Below are 19,738 nucleotides of genomic sequence, written 5' to 3' on the forward strand. Positions count from 1 at the left end.
CTGTTGACGTGTAACAGCGCAAAGGGAGACGTCAATATATTTTCCGATCATTTTAATGTGTTTATTTTGAAAATCTACACAGGAAGTGTACGGGCTTATTTCTGTACCTTCACGGCGGTCACCTGCTGCGGCGGAGCGGCGAGGAGGAGAGTGAGCGGATGAGCATCAGTGAGGGGTGACGGGAGCGATCCTCACCCTGAGCGCCTCCGGGACCGTTATTTACCCCCCTGTCAGTGGACGGGAGACCCGCCTGTCACGCCCACGCTGGCTCAGCTCGAAAACCGCATTTGAGGTGGTGACCACCAAATCACACATCGACACCCCCAGCTCACCTCGCCGGGAGATGGAGGTCGGCCATTAAGTGCTTGGGAGGGGGGTAAATTTTCGCCAAAATTACGACGGGAATCAAGTACAGCTCCCTGTCTCCCGGGAACGGGAGCGACCACCGGCCTCTCGTGATGTCCCGCGCCAAGGAGCGGCTGAAAGGCGGGAGTGACACCAAGGACAGCGTCACGCTGCTGCCGTGCTTTTATTTTGTAGAGGTGAATTATCTATCTATCTATCTATCTATCTATCTATCTATCTATCTATCTATCTATCTATCTATCTATCTATCTATCTATCTATCTATCTATCTATCTATCTATCTATCTATCTATCTATCTATCTATCCATCCATCCATCCATCCATCCATCCATCCATCCATCCATCCATCCATCCATCCATCCATCCATCCATCCATCCATCCATCCAGCCATCCAGCCATCTATGTCTTTCTGTCTATCATCCCTCCATCCATCCACCTGTCCATTCATCATTCCTCCATCCGTACGTTGGACTGTCTAAATGTCCTGTCAGCTGGTGCGTCAGGCTGCAGATGGTTGATGGTTTGAGGGAATCGACCACAGAGGGACGACGAGCGTGGCGTAGACTCTTTCTAGACTCTTTCTAGACTCTTTGTGGTCTGCAGTCTGATGTGAGCCACCACAACGAAGACCTCATTCAGTTTCAGCAGCAGTGCAAATAAATATGACGTTAGAGATACCCAAACCAGTCAGTGAGGCGCTCCAGACGGTCGAGACTGATCAGAACGATGAGATGGATCAAACGATTGAGCCACCAGACCGGTTTTGGGATGAGGATTCTGTGCAGGTTGATTGCAGTGAATGACGATCTGTATTCACCTCATCCCTGTTTGCTGTTTCTGCAGCCGATGACGCCGCAGTCTCTCCAAGAAATGAGCTTCACTTGTGTTTACAGCGGCTTCCTGAGGCTCGGTGCAACAATATTCTGATTGTCCAATGTGGGCAATTATCTCAAGTGGCTCATTCATGTATTGTCAATAGATAAGAAAAGCTTTTACTGATGCCGGAATGAGGACTGCCGTCCAAATATAAGCTCGAAGTTCAATTTTATGCATCCAACATAATTTAGATGCAATATCCATTAAATCTGGAGTATTACAGACAACTGGCCTCAGTTTAGTCTGTCGCTGTGAGATCATCATGGTCCACTGACTCCCAGAGCAATCAACGAAAACAGTGATGCTGCGTTCAGGTCATATGGGAGAGCCAAAACAATGGGCAGATTTTTATCATTTAAAATTGTTAGCTCTGTCATTTGCAGAAATGCCTTCCGATGGGAATTCTATAAACCTAAAGGACATGTTTAAACTACCAATATCTGTGGTGCATGGCTCAGATAGTCGCTGATGGATGTGCAGTTCCCGACTTGTCAACTTCTTAAATGGAAATGAAGTGTGTAATTTCAGGCAAAATAGCTGCACAAAATAGGAATTTTTATCACCTACACTTCATTTAATTTTGTGTAATCAGTTCTATTCTGTATCTCCAGCTAAAGCCCCTCCACCCACCATGTTTCATGGAAATGAATCCATTTGTTTTTGTGCAATCTCACTAAAATCCATTAAAAAAAATGGATGCAGATGAAAACACAGCCTCCATTGTAGCGGTAATAAGTTAAGTATACTATTTCTGATATTTCCATATGAAACTGTCTAAGCACAGCAAGATCTCTGCTATTTATTTTGATGAATTGTGCATTTACATCATCCCTAATGTTTCTACAAAATCAAACCCAGAGAAATGGACAATTTATTCTTGTTAATTTAGTTTTTCTTCTCATCTGAAGCAACAGTTGCGACAGAACTGTGCCGGTACTAGCAACACAACAGCCATCTAAAATCAAGTTTTTCAGTGGAACAGGAATTTCAGATTGGAAATGAGATATTATCACAGACGTTGGTTTTAAATTTTGAGTCTATCAAATACAGAGTCACGTTTTTTTTTTGGTAGTATCACCAGGAGCTCATCCATCGGCGGCACAACCAAACCAAACGATCACAGTGAGCTACATCTGTATACACAATGTGCAGCGATGCTTCTGCTCCTCACTAGCGTTTACCCCAAGTTCAAGTCAGCTGTCATGTTATATATATTTATATATCTTCATCGTTACAGCGTTAGTCTGAAGTATTGGTGAGAAAAGCTCTCTGTTGTGCATTTGGTGTATGCAAGTTTCTTATTTTTATATTTGGACACTGTATGATCCATCCATAATCCATAACACTGTAGGCACTGCTGTACATGAAGAAGTTTGCACTTTCATTTATGGATGACTGACTATGAGAGAAAAGCCTTTTGGAATGTAGTTTTTACTGATTTTAATGGTGACAGCCTGGCTTCCTTTTCCAGAATCATTCATTGTTTGGATCAAAGTATATTTTAAAACAAGTTATTATCATTTTTATTATTATTATTATTATTATTATTATTATTATTATTAACACTATACACATCTATCATTTTTACTGTTCATGTCCTGTGTCTCTTCTGACAAAGCTACTCTCTGTCTCCTACATTTTCTGTTTCACATTCTGTCACACCATCCTACCCACTAACTGGCTGCTAGGCAACATGGCCCTCTGAATGGGGTGTATTTTTAAATCTGAGCGTTCAAGGCAAGAGGAGAAAAGCATCCTTACTGCAGCCTTATTTTCTGCGTGTGCATATCCAGCAAAGCCACCGAGTGTTTACTGGACATCCTTTTCAATTTTTATATGATGTAATTCATGTGATCAGATACTGTTGCTATAGAACACCCAGAGGACTGATACCGAGGACATTCATGATTATATTCATCATTTATAACGATGGATATCAGCATCACTTCAGTTTAGTCTTGCATTCTTACACATCTATTAATCAGGAATAACTCAAACAGTGACGTCACACCTTAATCACAGCTCGTGGCAGACTGACCTTGTTTGTCTCATTCACACACATTCATTTGGTTTAACAGACATGCTTCAGAATAGTTTGATGATGTAAATTGCAAGCAGTGTGGAAGCATTTGATGACAGAATGCAAACACACCTTTACTAAGACAGCACCGGGTGAGTTACCCTACAGTCGGCCGATGGATAGTGGATGTCTGGGCTAAGGTGTTTGTCCGAGCTGTCATGAATCCTGGAAACATCACTAACAAATAACATTCATTCATTCATTCATTTTCCAACCCGCTTAATCCGCTAACGCAGGTCGCGGGGTAGCCAGTGCCTAACCTGGCAGTCTCAGGGCGTGAGGCGGGGGACACTCCGGGCACGACGCCAGTGTACCGTGGAGCCACACAGAAACAAACAATCATTCACACACACACTCACTCCTATGGTCAATTTGGGACTGGCCAATCAACCTGAAGCGCATGCTTTTGGAGGTGGGAGGAAGCCGGAGAACCCGGAGAGAACCCACGCAGACACGGGGAGAGCATGCGAACTCCGCACAGAGCGGGACTCGAACCCGGGTCCACCGTGTTGTGAGGCAGCAGCGCTAACCACTGCGCCACCGTGCCGCTAACAAATAACAGCGACAAGATAATAATAATAATCAGATAATACTGAGAGGGAAAACGGCATACTAGATGATGGAATTGCCCAACTGTCAATAGTCTCACTGAAAATGAGGAATTTGATGGATGTGTAGAAGAAGAATGATTTAAAATGTGAGTGTGTCTTTCTGTATTTGTTACAACTAAACAATATTCTCAGTTATTGTGACTGAGTTGAATAAAGTTCAACTTAAGTGACTGTTTTGCTTGTCTTTATATACTGTAGTGTATGTTTTACCAACCATCTCATATCGCTGTGCACCTTATGTATGAAAATTGACGTGTTTATTGATGTTGTGCTCTCATGTTCCACTTAATACGGTATGTCACAATGAGCTTTACAAGATATGTACAAGATAAAGGCTTTCAAAGTGAGAGGTAGGATTTTGTATGCTATTTGTAATCGCTGCACAGATGTTTGCACTCCTGAAACAAGATCTCATATTCTGATTCCAGTTCAAATGCAAGCTGCTGCTTCATTCTGAAAATGTTTAACAGACTTGTAAGGCCGACCTGACAGTAACCTAGCCTGGAAGTGACAAAGGCAGCGACCACCTTATCTGCATTCTGTTGGGTTAATATGTCCCTGATTTTATCAAGATGGTAAAGGTGAAGGAATGTAGTTCATGAAATTTGTTTCATGTGGGAATTGAAGAACAGTTCCTGATCAGAGATAAGTCTCAGGCTCCTGTCAGTGGTAACAACATCTAGGTCTGGAGGTATGAACTCTACTGAGTTCCTTAAATTCTGAAGTGCTAAACTAATAACCAATAAATCAATCATTTCCAGGAGCAAAGTAACAAATATTTAGTGTGTTAATGAAAGCATCGCCTCTCTTTATAACTTTCTGGTTCTACTACTTCTGATCAAACATTCTCCTTGTTCTTTGTGTACGTCGTTCTCGTAGCTCCCAATCCTGGCCTCTTCTGTCATCAGTCTTTACTTCTTGGAGCTGACAGATATTTTCCAGCCGGTGCATTCTGGGTACAGTTGCAACGACCGCACCCTGTCTCTCCCCTACATCCTACCGAGACAAGAAGTCTGTCCACTGCCTCTGCTCTTCAGCTTGGCTTTTGCTACGCCCACCGCCACAGTAAGTAAACCCCCACCTCCTCAGCATCCACTTCTTTGGCGATTGTGAGACTATTGACTATTGATTCGTTAATAGAGATTAATTACCTGACAATTTCCATTTACATTCTTTAATTAATCTTCAAGTGTGATGTAACTGGTATATATTTTAGAAAATACGTTGGCTTGCAAATTCTTTCATACCTCTTCCACATTACCTCGTCATGACCACAAACATAAGTTTTATTTGAATTTTATGAAGTGACACTAAGTTGTGAAGTATGAATAAAATTATAAATGATTTTAAATTCTAGTTACAATTTTTTGTACATTTTTCCCTCAATATTTTAGAAAATTTTTGTGACATTTTCTAAAACGAAAACACATTTTCATCATCACCCTACATGTTACTATTGACTTTATTTCAAATGTGGTTACGGATTGTAAAAAACAATATTATCACAAGAATTACTTACGTATGAAGCAATTTACTTTCATTTCTTTTCCACCAAGTCAAAGCTTTTATTAAGATTTTGTTGATTTTAAAGCTGAAGAGCGACAGAATCATCAGACATCCAGCTGTAATGACTCAGACGTGATGATGGGATATTAGTCGCAAGCGATGCTCCAATGATGGTAGATTAATAGTAGATCTGTGGTAATATTATGTAATATCATTGTGTTTGTGTGTAGATTTTGATAGGAGAGGCCATTCTGTACTGCTATCTATCCAGAAGGTCATCAGCCACACAGACTGAGGCGAACATCAATGCTGCAGGATGTAATTTCAACTCCTACATTCGCAGGGCTGTGCGCTTCATAGGTGGGAGGACACACATATTGTACTCACAAGCATTTTTTTTTTCAGTGACCAAAATAAAAATAAGCAGCAGCTGCAAAGTAAGGGTGAAAATGTCAGAACATTGATGGATATGATTTGGAAAAAAATATATACAGTTTTAAAATTTGTAGATCACATCTAATCTGGTCAAATGTGCTGTTTTTCAGGCGTCCATGTGTTTGGCCTGTGTGTGACGGCGCTGATAACCGACATCCTCCAGCTGTCCACTGGTCAACACACCCCTTACTGGTTGGACGTGTGTAAACCCAACCTGACCCACATCAACGTGTCCACCTGTGATGAAGCTTTCATTCTGGAGGATATCTGTTCTGGACAAGATTTAGAGCTGATCAATGCTGGGAGGTAAGGTTGGGTTTAGCTGGACCAGTCGGTGTGGGAGAGAGTGGGAGCGAACTGGTGTGTCAGAGGATGTGTGTGGGAGTTTATGGAGCCCGTTTGAATATTTGTTTCAGACGCGCACACATTCACGCATGCAATTTGCACAAAGAGCTTGAGTTACAGCCTGCTTGAAACTCTCTGACTCCCTCAGATTTTATCACTGTGTCATTAGAATCAATCGTTGCTCCAGTCAGCAACAGAAATAAGATTCAGTCTGACTTGCTGTCGTCACAGAAGAACGATATGAACGGATTCTGTCTGGACCATCTGTCACGTCTTATTTCTAGGACATGTCTGAAAAAGAAAATACTGAGGTGATGCCTTTCGTTCTCTTCTGGATCTACTTCAGTCATTTGTATTATTTCTGTTTCCATGGTTACAGGATGATTCAGTTGATTCCATGACAGGGATGTGTCTCAGATGAATGAGAAGGGTCAACTGTTATTTATTACTTTTTTTTTTAAAAAAGAAAGTCCATTTAGCTTTTTTAAATTTGGCTGACCTGTGCTCGAATTTTTTTAAAAACTGGTTTTAATGTCCTCTATCTGCGTAAGGTTGGGTCTAAATTAAATGTTAGTGATACCTGAGACCTGATCATAGCTTAGAACATCATCAGGTTGATGAACCTCTATCACTTTATTATTCTGTGCCCTTTTTCCTTTGCAGGGTCTCCTCTTCTAGCAAAAACATGGTAACAAGCTGGGTACACCCCGACAAAAACTCCACTTACTTGGACTGTGGGAAACAAATCATAACATATGGAGGAAATCCACACAGATTTTCTAATCAATAATAGATAAGACATGCTTGTGATCCTTTTGCCTGAAGCTTAAGCGCTCAAATGGCATTGTGTTTTATTACTGTGTAGTAAATACGTTCAGAAGAGAAGGTTGTCTAGGTCCAACATACAAGTACAGTAAATATCAATCTTCTATCCATTGATCCAGATTTAATTAAAGAATACTGAAGTTTGGCCAAAGAGAAATTATAACATGTTCTAATAATCCAAGATAGGATGGATTACGGTGCGTGAATGGTGCATCCAAGAAAACCAGCTGATTGTCGCACTACCAATTAAAAATGACATTTAAAATTTTTATGAATCTTTACTGAATTCTCACAAACCAGATGGTTTTTTTTTGCTTGTATTACCATCTATAAAGTGATTTCTTATACACACAAAAAAATTTCAGCTTTAGATGTCAGACGAACGAGAGACCTCAAAACCTCATAAATAAAGAATAGTCATAAATGAAATATTGTACATCATCAAAATGTTCAAACACTTGTGTGGAAGACAAACAGTGTGGGTGACCTTCAGTTCAACCCTGTGAATAGCAGGGACAGAAAGATCCACACAGTTTGTACAGAGAAATTATCTGGAGCACAAAGAATCAGATGATGTCGTCTGAGCAAATATCAAAACGCTATAGATAGATAGATAGATAGATAGATAGATAGATAGATAGATAGATAGATAGATAGATAGATAGATAGATAGATAGATAGATAGATAGATAGATAGATAGATAGATAGATAGATAGATAGATAGATAGATAGATAGATAGATATGTTCTTTATTTCTGATGTTGCATAGGACTGAAAAAGCTTGTTTGTTTCTTTTGGTTTTTTTAAATCCAGAAAATCGTTCCCGTCCCAGCATGCAACTCTGGCTGCCTTTGCTGCTGTCTACATCTCAGTAAGTGGTTAGTTTGGAATGTGTCTTTATATTTGTTGGAGGATTTTAGATTCTAGCATCAGAATAAACTTGTTTGCACATGTTTGTTGTTTCCTTTGTTGGTCAAGGTCAAGTGGTTATTTATTTATTTATTTGTTTATTTATTTGTGCTTGTTTTCTGAGCCCAGAGTCACGATTTAGAGCTCAGACAGCGATAGTTTCAAAATCTTACCTTTGCATATTAGCTTCTCCCTTGAGTTAAACAAGAAGATTTGAAAACAACGTTAAAAGCGTATTCATGAAGATGAACCACAACACCTAATCTCTCCCTTATGATCTCATTGTGAAGCAGAAATAAATAAATTGCTGACTGAGGTGGGATTGTAATGTTTCATAATGAGAACACAAGCAGATGGTTTTACCCATTGTCAGGAAGGACAAATCAGAGTTAAATCAGTCTCTGATTCTTATCATCTGACATTATCTCAACTGACCGTTACAGGTTTTGGAGTACCTGTAATTTTATCGACTTTACTAGATGATGATTGGCTAATGTGTTCGTTTCAGATGTACTTCAACACAGTTTTGACCGACTCGGCCAAGCTGCTGAAGCCCCTGGTGGTGTTCTCTTTCGTCATGTTGGCCATCCTTGCTGGGTTAACCAGGATCATCCAGTTCAGAAACCATCCTGTTGACGTCTACTGTGGATGGTTACTGGGAGCAGCCATCGCTGTTTATCTGGTAAAACCGCTTTCACCTTAAACTTTTACTGTTTAACTACAGGTAATTGTAGTTACTCCTCAAAGTCTTCAGAATAGAGTGGGATGTGTTGTTTCTTTACACAACAAATACCCACTCTATGAATATGACCTCTAACTGGAAAAGAAGAAGACAATGTTCATAGCAAGTGTCATAGGTCATGTTGGATAGTCACGTTCTGATCTAACATGATTTCATTTATATGTAAGTATTATTGTGATATCAAGTGAAAATATTTAAGTAATGTACAGATACCCTAAAAAATGTACTTAAAAATATCCTTGAAACTGGATTTTAATATCTTTTTTTATGGTCATGCCTTTGCCATCTGTGTTTGATTGTGTGTTTGAATACAGGGCGTGTATGCAGTGGGAAATTTCCAGCCTAGTGAAGACTGGTCAAGACGTCGACCTCTGCCCCCCATCCTAAGAGAGCCCCCCCTCTCTTCACTGCCAAATGTCAGCCAGTCAACAATTAGCAACAGCCACCAAGGTAAAAGAAGGTCTCTGCTAAAGGTCTCTCAGGATTACTCATTTACATTTGGACATCACCGGTACACGTGTGTATAGACATACAAGTCAATGCTAGAAAAGCATCCACTCTGTTGGACTTCCATGCTCCACTCTGCTAACCACGTGTACCCACTTACAGTAGTGCTTTTAGGCCATGTTATATATCAATGTTTAATCTAAAACATTAACTCTGAGTGCCCTGAAAAATCTGTCATGGCAGGAAAGCGGGTAAAAATATAGCACAGGTATTCACAGTAACTGGTGTCACTTGATGCTGTTCATGTTGCTTGTAGCTGAGAGCTGAGCCGGAATTGATGCTCTATGCATCACCGAAAGTGTTGGAATGAATTAGATCACAGATAAAAGTGGCTGGAAAGAGTTTGCTTTGACTGGTTTCAACCTTAGAGAGAGGAAGAAGACTCACTGCACCTCAAAGTCCAATGATAGTTTGGGAATCAGGTCTGATCAAGTTTCCTCCCTTTGAGGTTTACTAGATAAGCTCTTCTTCTTCTTCGGATGGATGTTCATTTTGATATCTCCCTGTCTCCCTGCCCAATTATAGGTCACCACACTCTGGCTCCCAGCCAACCGGAGCCAATCATCACCAGAACCTCTTCCCACACTCTGTCTCCCAACCGACCAGAACCCATCCTGATGCGAAGCTCCTCGTACCGAGAGCCCTCCCTGTCCAATATGAAGAGAGCGAGCGCTGAGGTGGAGGTGATAACTCCTTCAAGCCCCCTGGGGAGCCATGATAACATGACGACTTTCAGCAGCAGCACACTCCCGAGGTAAAGGGTTTAATGAAGCTTTAGATCACAGGTTTGGTTTGGGGAAGACAATAAGGTGCTAGGATTTTACCCATAATGCATTACATTTAAATCTAAAATGCTGCTCTATCTGTTTACTAATTTGCTAATGGTGGCAACTTTCATCACAGCCTCTGTCAGCACACGTGTGTGTGAATGGTGGATTGTGTTGTAAAACAGTAACAGTAACGCTAGAACATCTTTTGTAATTACTTTTTAAATTAGTTTTATGATGTACTGTAGTGTTGTGCCTGACTTCCTGATAAAGGAGGTGGGAAACAAAGTCTTGTGCATCAGTGTGGGCAGGCCCAACCTCCTCAGTTCATCTGTATTAAAACTAAATCGAAGGTTTAGGTCACGTTTGTCTCTTAATAAAGTTATCTGTGATACGATTGAATTAACAGTTCATCAGAGAAAGGGACAGAGTGGAAATTAGTGTGAGGAAAATTAGTTGGCAATTCTACTAAAGCGTTAATATAGAAGGAGGAATTTCTGGCATACACCTGGATAACAAAGGTATATGACTGACCCACCAGGGAGCTGACTGTCATTTTAAGAATCACAAAATATGATTTTTGAGGTAGAGTAATTCTCAACATCTGTCAGATATTATCAGCGGAGACATGGAAGCGGCTTCATGATAACTCAAACTGTCCCTGCGGTCCTGTTTGGCCAGACATCCAGTTATGTTTCCAATATAATTTAAATGGTCCAGAATAAAATTGTAATCGAGCACCTTATCTACTCCCCAAGCTAATTTTTAGACAAGATAGAATCACATGAAATTGCTCTCATGCTGCATCATTTTCTCCAGTGCAACATGTTGGAAAGCAAGATTTGCCATGGCTCAACACAGATATCACTTTATTTTCAACTGTATTATGCTTGCCAGTGGCCTGAATATCGCATTGTACACACACAGAGAGAGAGAGAGAGAGAGAGAGAGAGAGAGAGAGAGAGAGATACACAGTAGTACCTCAAGATACAAGTTTATATAGATACGAGCCATTGTTCTGTCCCCTATTTTTGTTCAATATACGAGCGAAAATCTGAGTTATGAGTCGGATACAACATCAGCTGAGACCGGATTTCATTTTTGGTCCTGGAGTTAAGACGTAGCTCATGTTTGCTCGCGACTTTTGCGCTTCTTTTTGTACGTAATGTTGTACGTAACATCTCGTATATATTGTCACTTAAAGCCTTTGCGTTATCAACAGTAAAGCATCCAAGGTAGGAAGCCTGAGGCTCTGAGGTGCTCACAGAGACAACAACGACAGTTGATTGTTGGAGGTGCGCGAATGCAGCGGTACTGCTTGGTGGTGGTTGTGGCAGAAAATGGAACTGCAGGATAATAGTCAGATATGGCGGAGCGTATTTATTTGTATGTTCGGAAATCAAGTGTTTGTATGTTGAGGACTATCTGCATATACAGTGAATATATATATTTGACTCAGCATTAGATAATATCAGTGAAACATTGACTCGTTCTAAATCTTTTTACGAACTTAAACCATCTCTGCCTCTTCATCCAGGTCCCATGGAGGCTCCTCTTTAGAGGAGGGTCGCATTCCTCGCCGCCACGCTTCCATCCACGCCTCAATGGACTCGACCCGATCCAAACAGCTGCTCAGCCAGTGGAAGAATAAGAACGATAATAGGAAACTGTCCCTGCAGGTGATGGACGGAATAAGACCAGCCTCCTCCTCATCTCCTCAGAGAAACATGGAGCTGCGCTGCTCCTCTGAACCTTCTGCCATGGGCCTGGAGGTGGATTTCCGTGGAGGAACACACCTGCCAGCAGTCGGCAGCCAGGAAGCAGAGCTTCGTGCTGGGGCCCATATCCCAGCTCAGTACATGAAACTAGCCGCAAGCTCTGTTCCCATGAGCAATCATAACCACTTGCCTCATAACGGTAGCTCCGGATTGTCTGGCGGGACAAGAGTTTCTATTCAACCTCGGCCCGGATCTTCTCAGCTTGTTCACATTCCTGAGGAGGAAAACCTGACCAGCAGGGATCAGGAGAGCGAATCAGAGGACAGCATCATGGATGGCGGTGGGTCAGTGAGGGAAAAGTGGCTGAGAGTAGCTGAGAAGACCACCTTGCCTTGCAGGCCACTCAGCGCTGGAGGACAGCCTCGCCTTATGCAGGTTAATCATCTACTTTTGTTGCTTTGGTTGCAGTGGGGTCATTTCTCTCCTCTTGTTTCCTCCACACTCAGAGACCTGGAGTTCAAATATGTTAACTGTCATTTTACGACAGGGCTCAGAGAAGCTGGATCAGTTTAAACTGTAGGAAATGCCTTGACATTTGCTAATAGATTTGCTAGGCAGGTGGAAGAGAACAATTTCCTCTCGCAAAGGGCATCTTTATTGGACAGAGGTAATACAGTTTTTGTTGTGTCATAACAATGAATTAATATAGCTGTATAGTCCGCCCTCATTCCTCTGTAGCGTAAAATATCTGATAGATTTTTGGTCATCATCTGCAAACTTCCAGTAGTTACCTGCTGCATGGTACAAACAAAAACTGTGAGAGTTGGTCAACTTCTTGTGGTATTGGGCTCTTGGAGACATGTCTTCAGATTGTTTTAAATTAATCATTGCATTTGCTGTTGTGACTGAATAAGAAGCCATTTGAGATCATTAGATAAGGAGACGTTTACTTAAAATAAACAAAAAAAAGACTTGTTTCAGTAGGTAGTGTTGATTCTGCTTTGCTTCCACATTCTGTGTATAGACAGAGTGTTCTTCTCGAGGTGTGTGTGGGTTCTCCAGCTCCCTCCCTTCACCAGAAACATGCAGCTTTGGTGAAACAGTCACACTAAAATTGTCTATAGGTATAAGTGTGAGCATGAGTGGGTGTTTGTCTTTCTGTGTGGCCCAGCAAACTGGAAACTTGTCCAGAAACTCACTAACTGTCAGCTGGGATACACTCCAGCATAGCCCGGGACCTGTGTTTTGGTTACGTGATGAGAAGATTACAATGGTCTCATCCTCAAGACGAGGAATGAATGAATAAAACAGAGAAAAACAAAATCTCAGTCCAAGAAATCTGAAGAGGAGGAAGGGTTGGTGTCTTGGTGACAACCCAGCAGTGAACTGGAGTCCGAGCTGAGTTTAAGTAGGTGGAGAATGATTAGAGATGGAAACAGGTGCTGCAGCAACACAGCTGACAGGAATGAGTGGATTGAGTGGGAGCGAACCCAGGATACAGAAGACAGGACGGAAAACGAACTGGGAGCATGACAAATATACTGTTAAACATAAATTTAAGGAAAATAAGACAAAGAAAAAACACAAAAAGATTCACAAAAGATGCAGTCGCACAGGAAGAAGAAAAGTCAATATATCAAACATGTGCACATCTAAATATTTCTCAATCATTTAAATTGAAAATTTAAATGACACACAACACTTTAGAAAAATCAAACTAATCTGAAAGAATTTTAATAGAGTCTAGACAAACTAACCTGGGTAAAAGGTTTGTTGATAATGAGGACATGAATTATCCCACAGGAGCTCTTGTAATAACTCGCGGTAATTCTCCTGTTCCAGGTAATAGCCTTATCAAAGCAGCAGGGTCTGCTTCACTCTCCTCGGTCTGAAGACGGTGGCAGCACATTGAGCTGCACTGGATCCATTCGGTATCGAGCCTTAACGGACCAGGACCCGTCGCCACCAGCCTCCACCACGGGAGTCGTGTTAGGAGGAGGTCTGTACTCCATTTACAAACTCCGCACAGAAAGGAATCGAACCCAGAACCTTCTGGCTGTGAGGGAACAGTGCTACCCACTGCGTCTAGCCCACCATGTCAAAATGCCAGTGGGAGAATAGTACAGAATATATCACCATTCCTGGTTTCCAGCACTCTTACACACCCTTATGTATTCAGAATGTGATCTGAAGGAGACACGTCCACTGCAAAGAAAATGACTTGATGGTATGTCTAACACGTAGCTGGGTATTTTCAAAACTGAATATTTTCCCCATATATTATTTTACCCCAAATCAGTAGTTGCACTGAAGCACTGATTGGTGTAATTTTTCAATTAAAACTAGTTTAAATACATGAATGCATGAGGCAGCTTTCATTGAATCTGTTTATCATTGAAGATACTGACATATTTGGCTAATTGGAGTCTACGATGCACAAATACAACCAGGGGCTCATTAGCAAACACTGATTCTTTGGTTTATGGGGGAAGCTCTTATTCTATGATTATTTCTTTAAATTCCTCAGACTCTAATTCGTTACTTTCAGTCTCAAAATTCAGCGACATCTTTTGGAAATGACACGGAAACGATGCCGTGTTACGCCTCTCCTCTTGAAGCTTTTAACCTTTACCCTTTTAACCTCTATGATCGCCTGACATTAGCTGACAATAGTGCACTTTCCTTCCAATCAGAGACTGAATAATTTCCTGACAGCATCATTAGCACAAGTCAAAGAAGGTCTTTATTGATTCATTTGTTTGTCTTGGTCTTGCAGGAGGTTTGGAACGGTCTGGCAGTATAGTCCGTGTTGAAGCCCACCCAGAGTCTAGATCACAGAAGCCTGTGGTGAAGCCTCCGAGCACCGACGGAAGCGGATCCTGGAGGTGGAAACCACCTGAACAACGAGCTTCTCTGAGACAGTCGACTTTCACCCACAACGACCTGAACAGACACACAGACAGCTGCGATTCCCTGAGGGATGGAGGGTCGGTGGACGGGCGGAGGAGTGTGACAGGGACCGAAATGGAAAGTGAAGGATGTGGAGATGGAGGGGGAGGAGGAGGAGGTGTACATCCCAACTATCCGTATATTGTGCATCCTTTACATCCCTTATTTCCCCATAACAACTTCCAGCATCCAAACATGAATCAAAGCAACCCCAGCAATCAAAATTTTAGTAACGCCCACATTAACCTCAACATCAACTCTACAAACTCCAACATGCCGTTTGCACCCACCGTCACCTTCGCTCCTCCCTTCCACCCTCACCCTCAGGCCATCACCACCATCCGGGTCACCCCGGTGGAAGGGACGGCTGCCAGCAGCGACGGCGGCTCGGACTGCCAGTCGGTCGCCTCTTCTAGTCGCGAGTCGACCCTGAAGAGGAAGGGCGGCTCCAACATGGCCCACGGCCCCGAACGGGGACCCACTCCGGACCCGGATAACAACCACGACGCCAACCGCATCGACAAGGATAGCAGCATCCGTTTCCAAGAAAACCTTCGCAGTTTTCAAGAGAATCCCATCCACCCCATGCACCCCAACAGGCAGCTGCAGGGCGTGTTCGGCCGTCCAAGTCCAACCCCTCCCCCTACCTTACCCCGCCCCATCCTGACTCACACTCCGCCTCCTACTCTGGGGTTGGCCTACAAAGAATGACACGGGTGGGCTTAAGTTCATCCATCTACATCTGTGATAGCGTGCTCTGCTCTCAATGGAGAACCTGGTGGAGCCAAACAGATTGGGACAGAAAAGCTTTTTGATTATATCAGCGCAACAGTGAGGGTCTTTCAATAGGTCCAAAAACGTGTTAGTCCCACCCACAACCTTTCGCTTGATCAACCAAGCACTATACATGGCTAACCGTGTTCCCCAAGCATCCAATCTGGTTCAGCAACCGAAAATGACGTCCCTCTACCAGGAGACGTACTGTAGGCTAACAGGAATCTGATAGCAGAGGACAAACACTATTAGCCTTTCCTACAGTCTCTAATTTGACAAGAACGAAAGACTGTCGTCAACATATGAAGGGTGAGTGTGATCCAACATATCTACTTGTCTGGGTTTTTTTTTTTTTTTGGAAAAATTAAGTGATTGCTGGTATTTTTTAATAAACCATGCACTTGTCTGATGGGCACAATAACGTTGGGCTATGTACACCAGTGAACTTTTGAGTCATAAAGAGATAGACAAGCCTCCGTCAGTCAGCAGTCATGGGTGTAGTAGCCTAATATCCCACAGTATTTATTCATAAAGCAAACTCTCAGCTTTCTACTTGTTCTCAAACACAGGTTGGAAATATAAACATCCAACAATGCAACCGCACTCGATGTAAATTTGCGTTTAAATCCAATAACTGTGCAGTGCTTGTAGATATGATTGTGGGTGGCCACAGTGGAAATTGAACCCACCGTCTTACATGTGTCTGGGCTACAATGAGTCCCCTGTGGGCAATAACTGTTCATGGTTATAATGTGTTTGTGTTGGATTAGAACCATATCATAGCACATAAACTGCGTTAGACATTGGACGACGACCGCTCTATTTTTACATGCAGAGTTTTAATGATCTGCAGTTAAAATATATAAATAAAAATGGACTAATATTCTATACTGACACAAAACACGTGACTAATGTGAAAAAACATGTAAATCCAAAGACTGTGTTTTTTATTTGGAACATTTATGAAGTCATCAGCTCTCCTGGAGTGGGCTGGATTCTAACCAAGTGTGATGGAAGCGTCACAAAATCTAATATTTCAAGAATAAAATCATTAAGTTTTAAAGATGCAATATTCTGAAAAGTGAAACTTTATTATAAAAAAATTTAATTAATGAGGTGCAATATTTAATATACAATGAAAGTTTGAGACAAAAAACTACTGAAATAATCATTTTAATATTTTTAGGAGAGACCAACATTAAAATGACAAATTATGAATGTGCCGTCCCGCTGTAAACAGGATGAGGATAAATATAATATAAAGTTTAGAATGTTTACACCAAAGTATTACAAATCAGTCCTAATTTTACAGTTTTTACAATTTTTCCATCTTGTACAAACATGCACAAAATATAAAAAATTATATAAGAAAAATTAGAGAATTTTTTTTTATATTTTAGAATGAAATGTGTTGTACAGCATATTTAAAAATATTAGCCCATGTTTAATTGCCTGAGTTCATTCCTCTAGTTTAGTAGAGGTGGTTTTAGTATCCAGTTGCTATCAGTCATCAACAACACCTTTAATTTCACAATTCTGTGATTACTTTATAATAAAAGTTTAACTTCATTGAATCATCTGATCAGAGGAGCACAAGCCTCTGCTAACATCAGCTAATAAATCAGTTTGACCACAGCTAAAGGATGTGCAACGCCTTTCATGAAACATCAGCCAAACATCAATACAAACAAATGCAGGAGAAAATATTTTCCACGAACTAAGTAAAATTAGCACGTGAATGAAAACAATGCATGTAAGCAGTCATGTAATCTCCTTTTAGGAGACAATATATGGTATTTCACTCTGAAACTCAGTGTATTGTCTAATACACTGAAATAATTCTCCCCTGAGTATTTGTATCAAGTAAAACATTTTCACCTCATGAGTATTGTAAAAAATGTTTGAAAATCAAATGTTATGCAGCAGTTACCAGACACAAAGCATTTGGACTATTGATCACACACGTTTGCCCTGTTTTTATATTTAGTTTTGCCCAAAGTGCCATCAGAAGGAACGTCATGTGGCTGTGGGCTGGTCACACGCTGCTATTCTCTCTTCGCAGTTTGATGATCTTCACATTTGGATTGTGCCAAATCTGAGAAAGCACAACTACTGCAATTTGATGACTGAAGATTTCTAGCTTTGTACATACAATATCTATATCTTATTTATATAATTTCTGGTGACATATCTTTGCTTAGAGCAAGGAGGCCATGATGAAGATTTCTGTGATGCTGGATGATGCTGCTGCTGCCAGTGGTGCTGTAATAATGAGCTACTCATTCATGTGTCGATGTATTTTTTAATGAATGCACAATATCTTAGACAATAGGAGCTAATCATTTAGCATTTGTTACACATTTAGTGCGATACGATATTAACAGTGAATGGTTGAATGTGACAGACGCTTCTTATCACCTGCGTGTGTCCTTGCGTTTTTCTCGCTGACTAAAACATAACGGACACAGTGAAAACGAGAGATGATGTTTTCTGTGTCAGTGGGTCGAGTTTAGTGTGTTTGTTTCTATGTTTTTTATTTGTGATGTTGTCTTTCAAATTCAAGATCAGACGTGAACATTAGGAGTAATATGAAAGTAGTAGAAGTTTTGTGCCACAATTTAACACGAAAATAAAGGCTGTATTTTTGTAAAGCAGCATTATAAAAATTTGATTGAACAGATGTAGCTTGATTATCCTTGATTAAATTAATCGTGAAGACAAAAGTTTCAACTGTTAATGGTTTTAACGACAAAAGAGGGCCTTTGTTCACACTAGCAGAAGTCTGATGACTTTGACGCACAGTAACCACGATAAGAGCAAGAAATAGACAAATAATAGAGAGAATATAGTATTTTTACAGTATTTTTAGATAACTTATGTTATTTCTTGATTGTTTCCCACCATAATAATAGATACTATATAGATGCTAGTGATTGTGTGTTAAAGCTCTAAATAATCACTTATTTAAGGACCAAACTGTTCACATTTAGACGACCAAGGGCCACATATTAAATCAACATATTTTAGGAGCTGTGATGATGAGTCTTGAGTGTTTTATGGTGAATATTCTCTTAGTTTTTGAACTGTTTTCTGAGGACAACCTCCTGTTAAACGACCAATCGAGGAGCGTCTCTGTCCCATCCTCCTGACAGCTGGAGGTAGGACTGTGTGGACTTACAGCTGTAGGCAACTGGTGATGTTAGCCTGTAGAGCCAACAGTCACATTAGTTAACAGCATCAGTGGAGGCTGTTCACACCAGCCAGTAACATCCATACAGCTATCCATCCATCATCCTCGTGAAGATGAGACCATAATCGTTTCACCTGCAGGCGATTTTCCGCCTCGTGGGTCATGGGTGTTGCTGGAACCTATCCCAGCTGGCTTAGGGGCAAGGGGCGGGGTAATTCTTTGCCAGCGCATTGCAGGGCTTCCTGTAATTTCCAGCCTTATTTATCCAGCTATGAATTCAAGATATATAATCTAGCAGTGGTCAATTATGAGTGTTTTTAAGGAAGTCAGCATAACTATCCTTATAGATGATAACGTATTAGACTCTCCTTTATTATGTACTGTATTTGTAAAATATGTCAATTTTATTATTTATCTGAAATCCGTCCTCAGTTGAGACATCATATAGTCTGATTATGTCGTTACCAGCAGTCATAATCCTATAATCTTGTAATATTGAGTTCCGTATTTCCTTAGTGTGTTAAACTTCAGCCTCTTCCCACCAGATGAGTAGAAGAACTTTAGTTCACTACAGCAGCACTGAAGTTGACACTAACCGACACAGAAATTGGTGTTTCCTTTCTCAAGAATGTGGCGTCTTTCTGCAGACTTTCGGAAGAATTGTTTCTGTATGATTTTCCAAATGGAGAGTGGAATGTTGTCTACATAATCCATCCATGAACTAAATGTGCTTTTTCAATTTTGTCATGATGTCATGTTGAATTATTATGTTACTATGGCTACCACAACCTGGAGGAATGTAATGAATATATTACTGCCCTAAGAGCTCAATATTTTTACACACAAATCCGTGTATATTACTGCACATTTTAAGTGGGGCCTATTCATTTTTAATTTCTACCATCATATCAACTCAATTTAGGAATTTCCGCAAGACTGTTTAAAAGGTCTCAAAATACATATATATAAATTTCTGTATTTTACACAAAAAAATGTCTGTCCCGAGCCAGTTTACAGATGTCCAAGAGAATAAAAATTCCTCTCCCACGTTTTGATCAACTTATTTATATATATTTATATATATATATATATATATATATATATATATATATATATATATATATATATATATATA

The 19,738-nt window shown here is 40.7% G+C and overlaps 1 protein-coding gene across 1 annotated transcript; it reads left to right on the top strand.

Moving 5' to 3' along the window:
* Positions 1-458: 458 nt before the first annotated feature.
* On the top strand, positions 459-15,350 carry plppr4a (phospholipid phosphatase related 4a). The gene is made up of 11 exons (XM_068341278.1): positions 459-542; positions 4,815-5,000; positions 5,672-5,801; positions 5,987-6,182; positions 7,861-7,918; positions 8,465-8,638; positions 9,013-9,148; positions 9,731-9,959; positions 11,510-12,125; positions 13,533-13,689; positions 14,467-15,350. Exons 1-11 carry the CDS (start codon positions 459-461, stop codon positions 15,348-15,350), a joined length of 2,850 nt encoding a protein of 949 aa, XP_068197379.1.
* The last annotated feature ends 4,388 nt before the right edge of the window (positions 15,351-19,738 follow it).

The sequence above is a fragment of the Antennarius striatus genome, chromosome 18, assembly GCF_040054535.1.
Source record: "Antennarius striatus isolate MH-2024 chromosome 18, ASM4005453v1, whole genome shotgun sequence".
In the NCBI taxonomy this organism is placed as follows: domain Eukaryota; kingdom Metazoa; phylum Chordata; class Actinopteri; order Lophiiformes; family Antennariidae; genus Antennarius; species Antennarius striatus.

Bases quoted from the DNA above. Each gene is read 5' to 3' on its own strand.
- plppr4a (XM_068341278.1), top strand. From the start codon at position 459: ATGTCCCGCGCCAAGGAGCGGCTGAAAGGCGGGAGTGACACCAAGGAC. The intron at 5,802-5,986 runs GTGGGAGGACAC...GCTGTTTTTCAG, and splicing joins CAGGGCTGTGCGCTTCATAG to GCGTCCATGTGTTTGGCCTG. The intron at 6,183-7,860 runs GTAAGGTTGGGT...TTTTAAATCCAG, and splicing joins GAGCTGATCAATGCTGGGAG to AAAATCGTTCCCGTCCCAGC.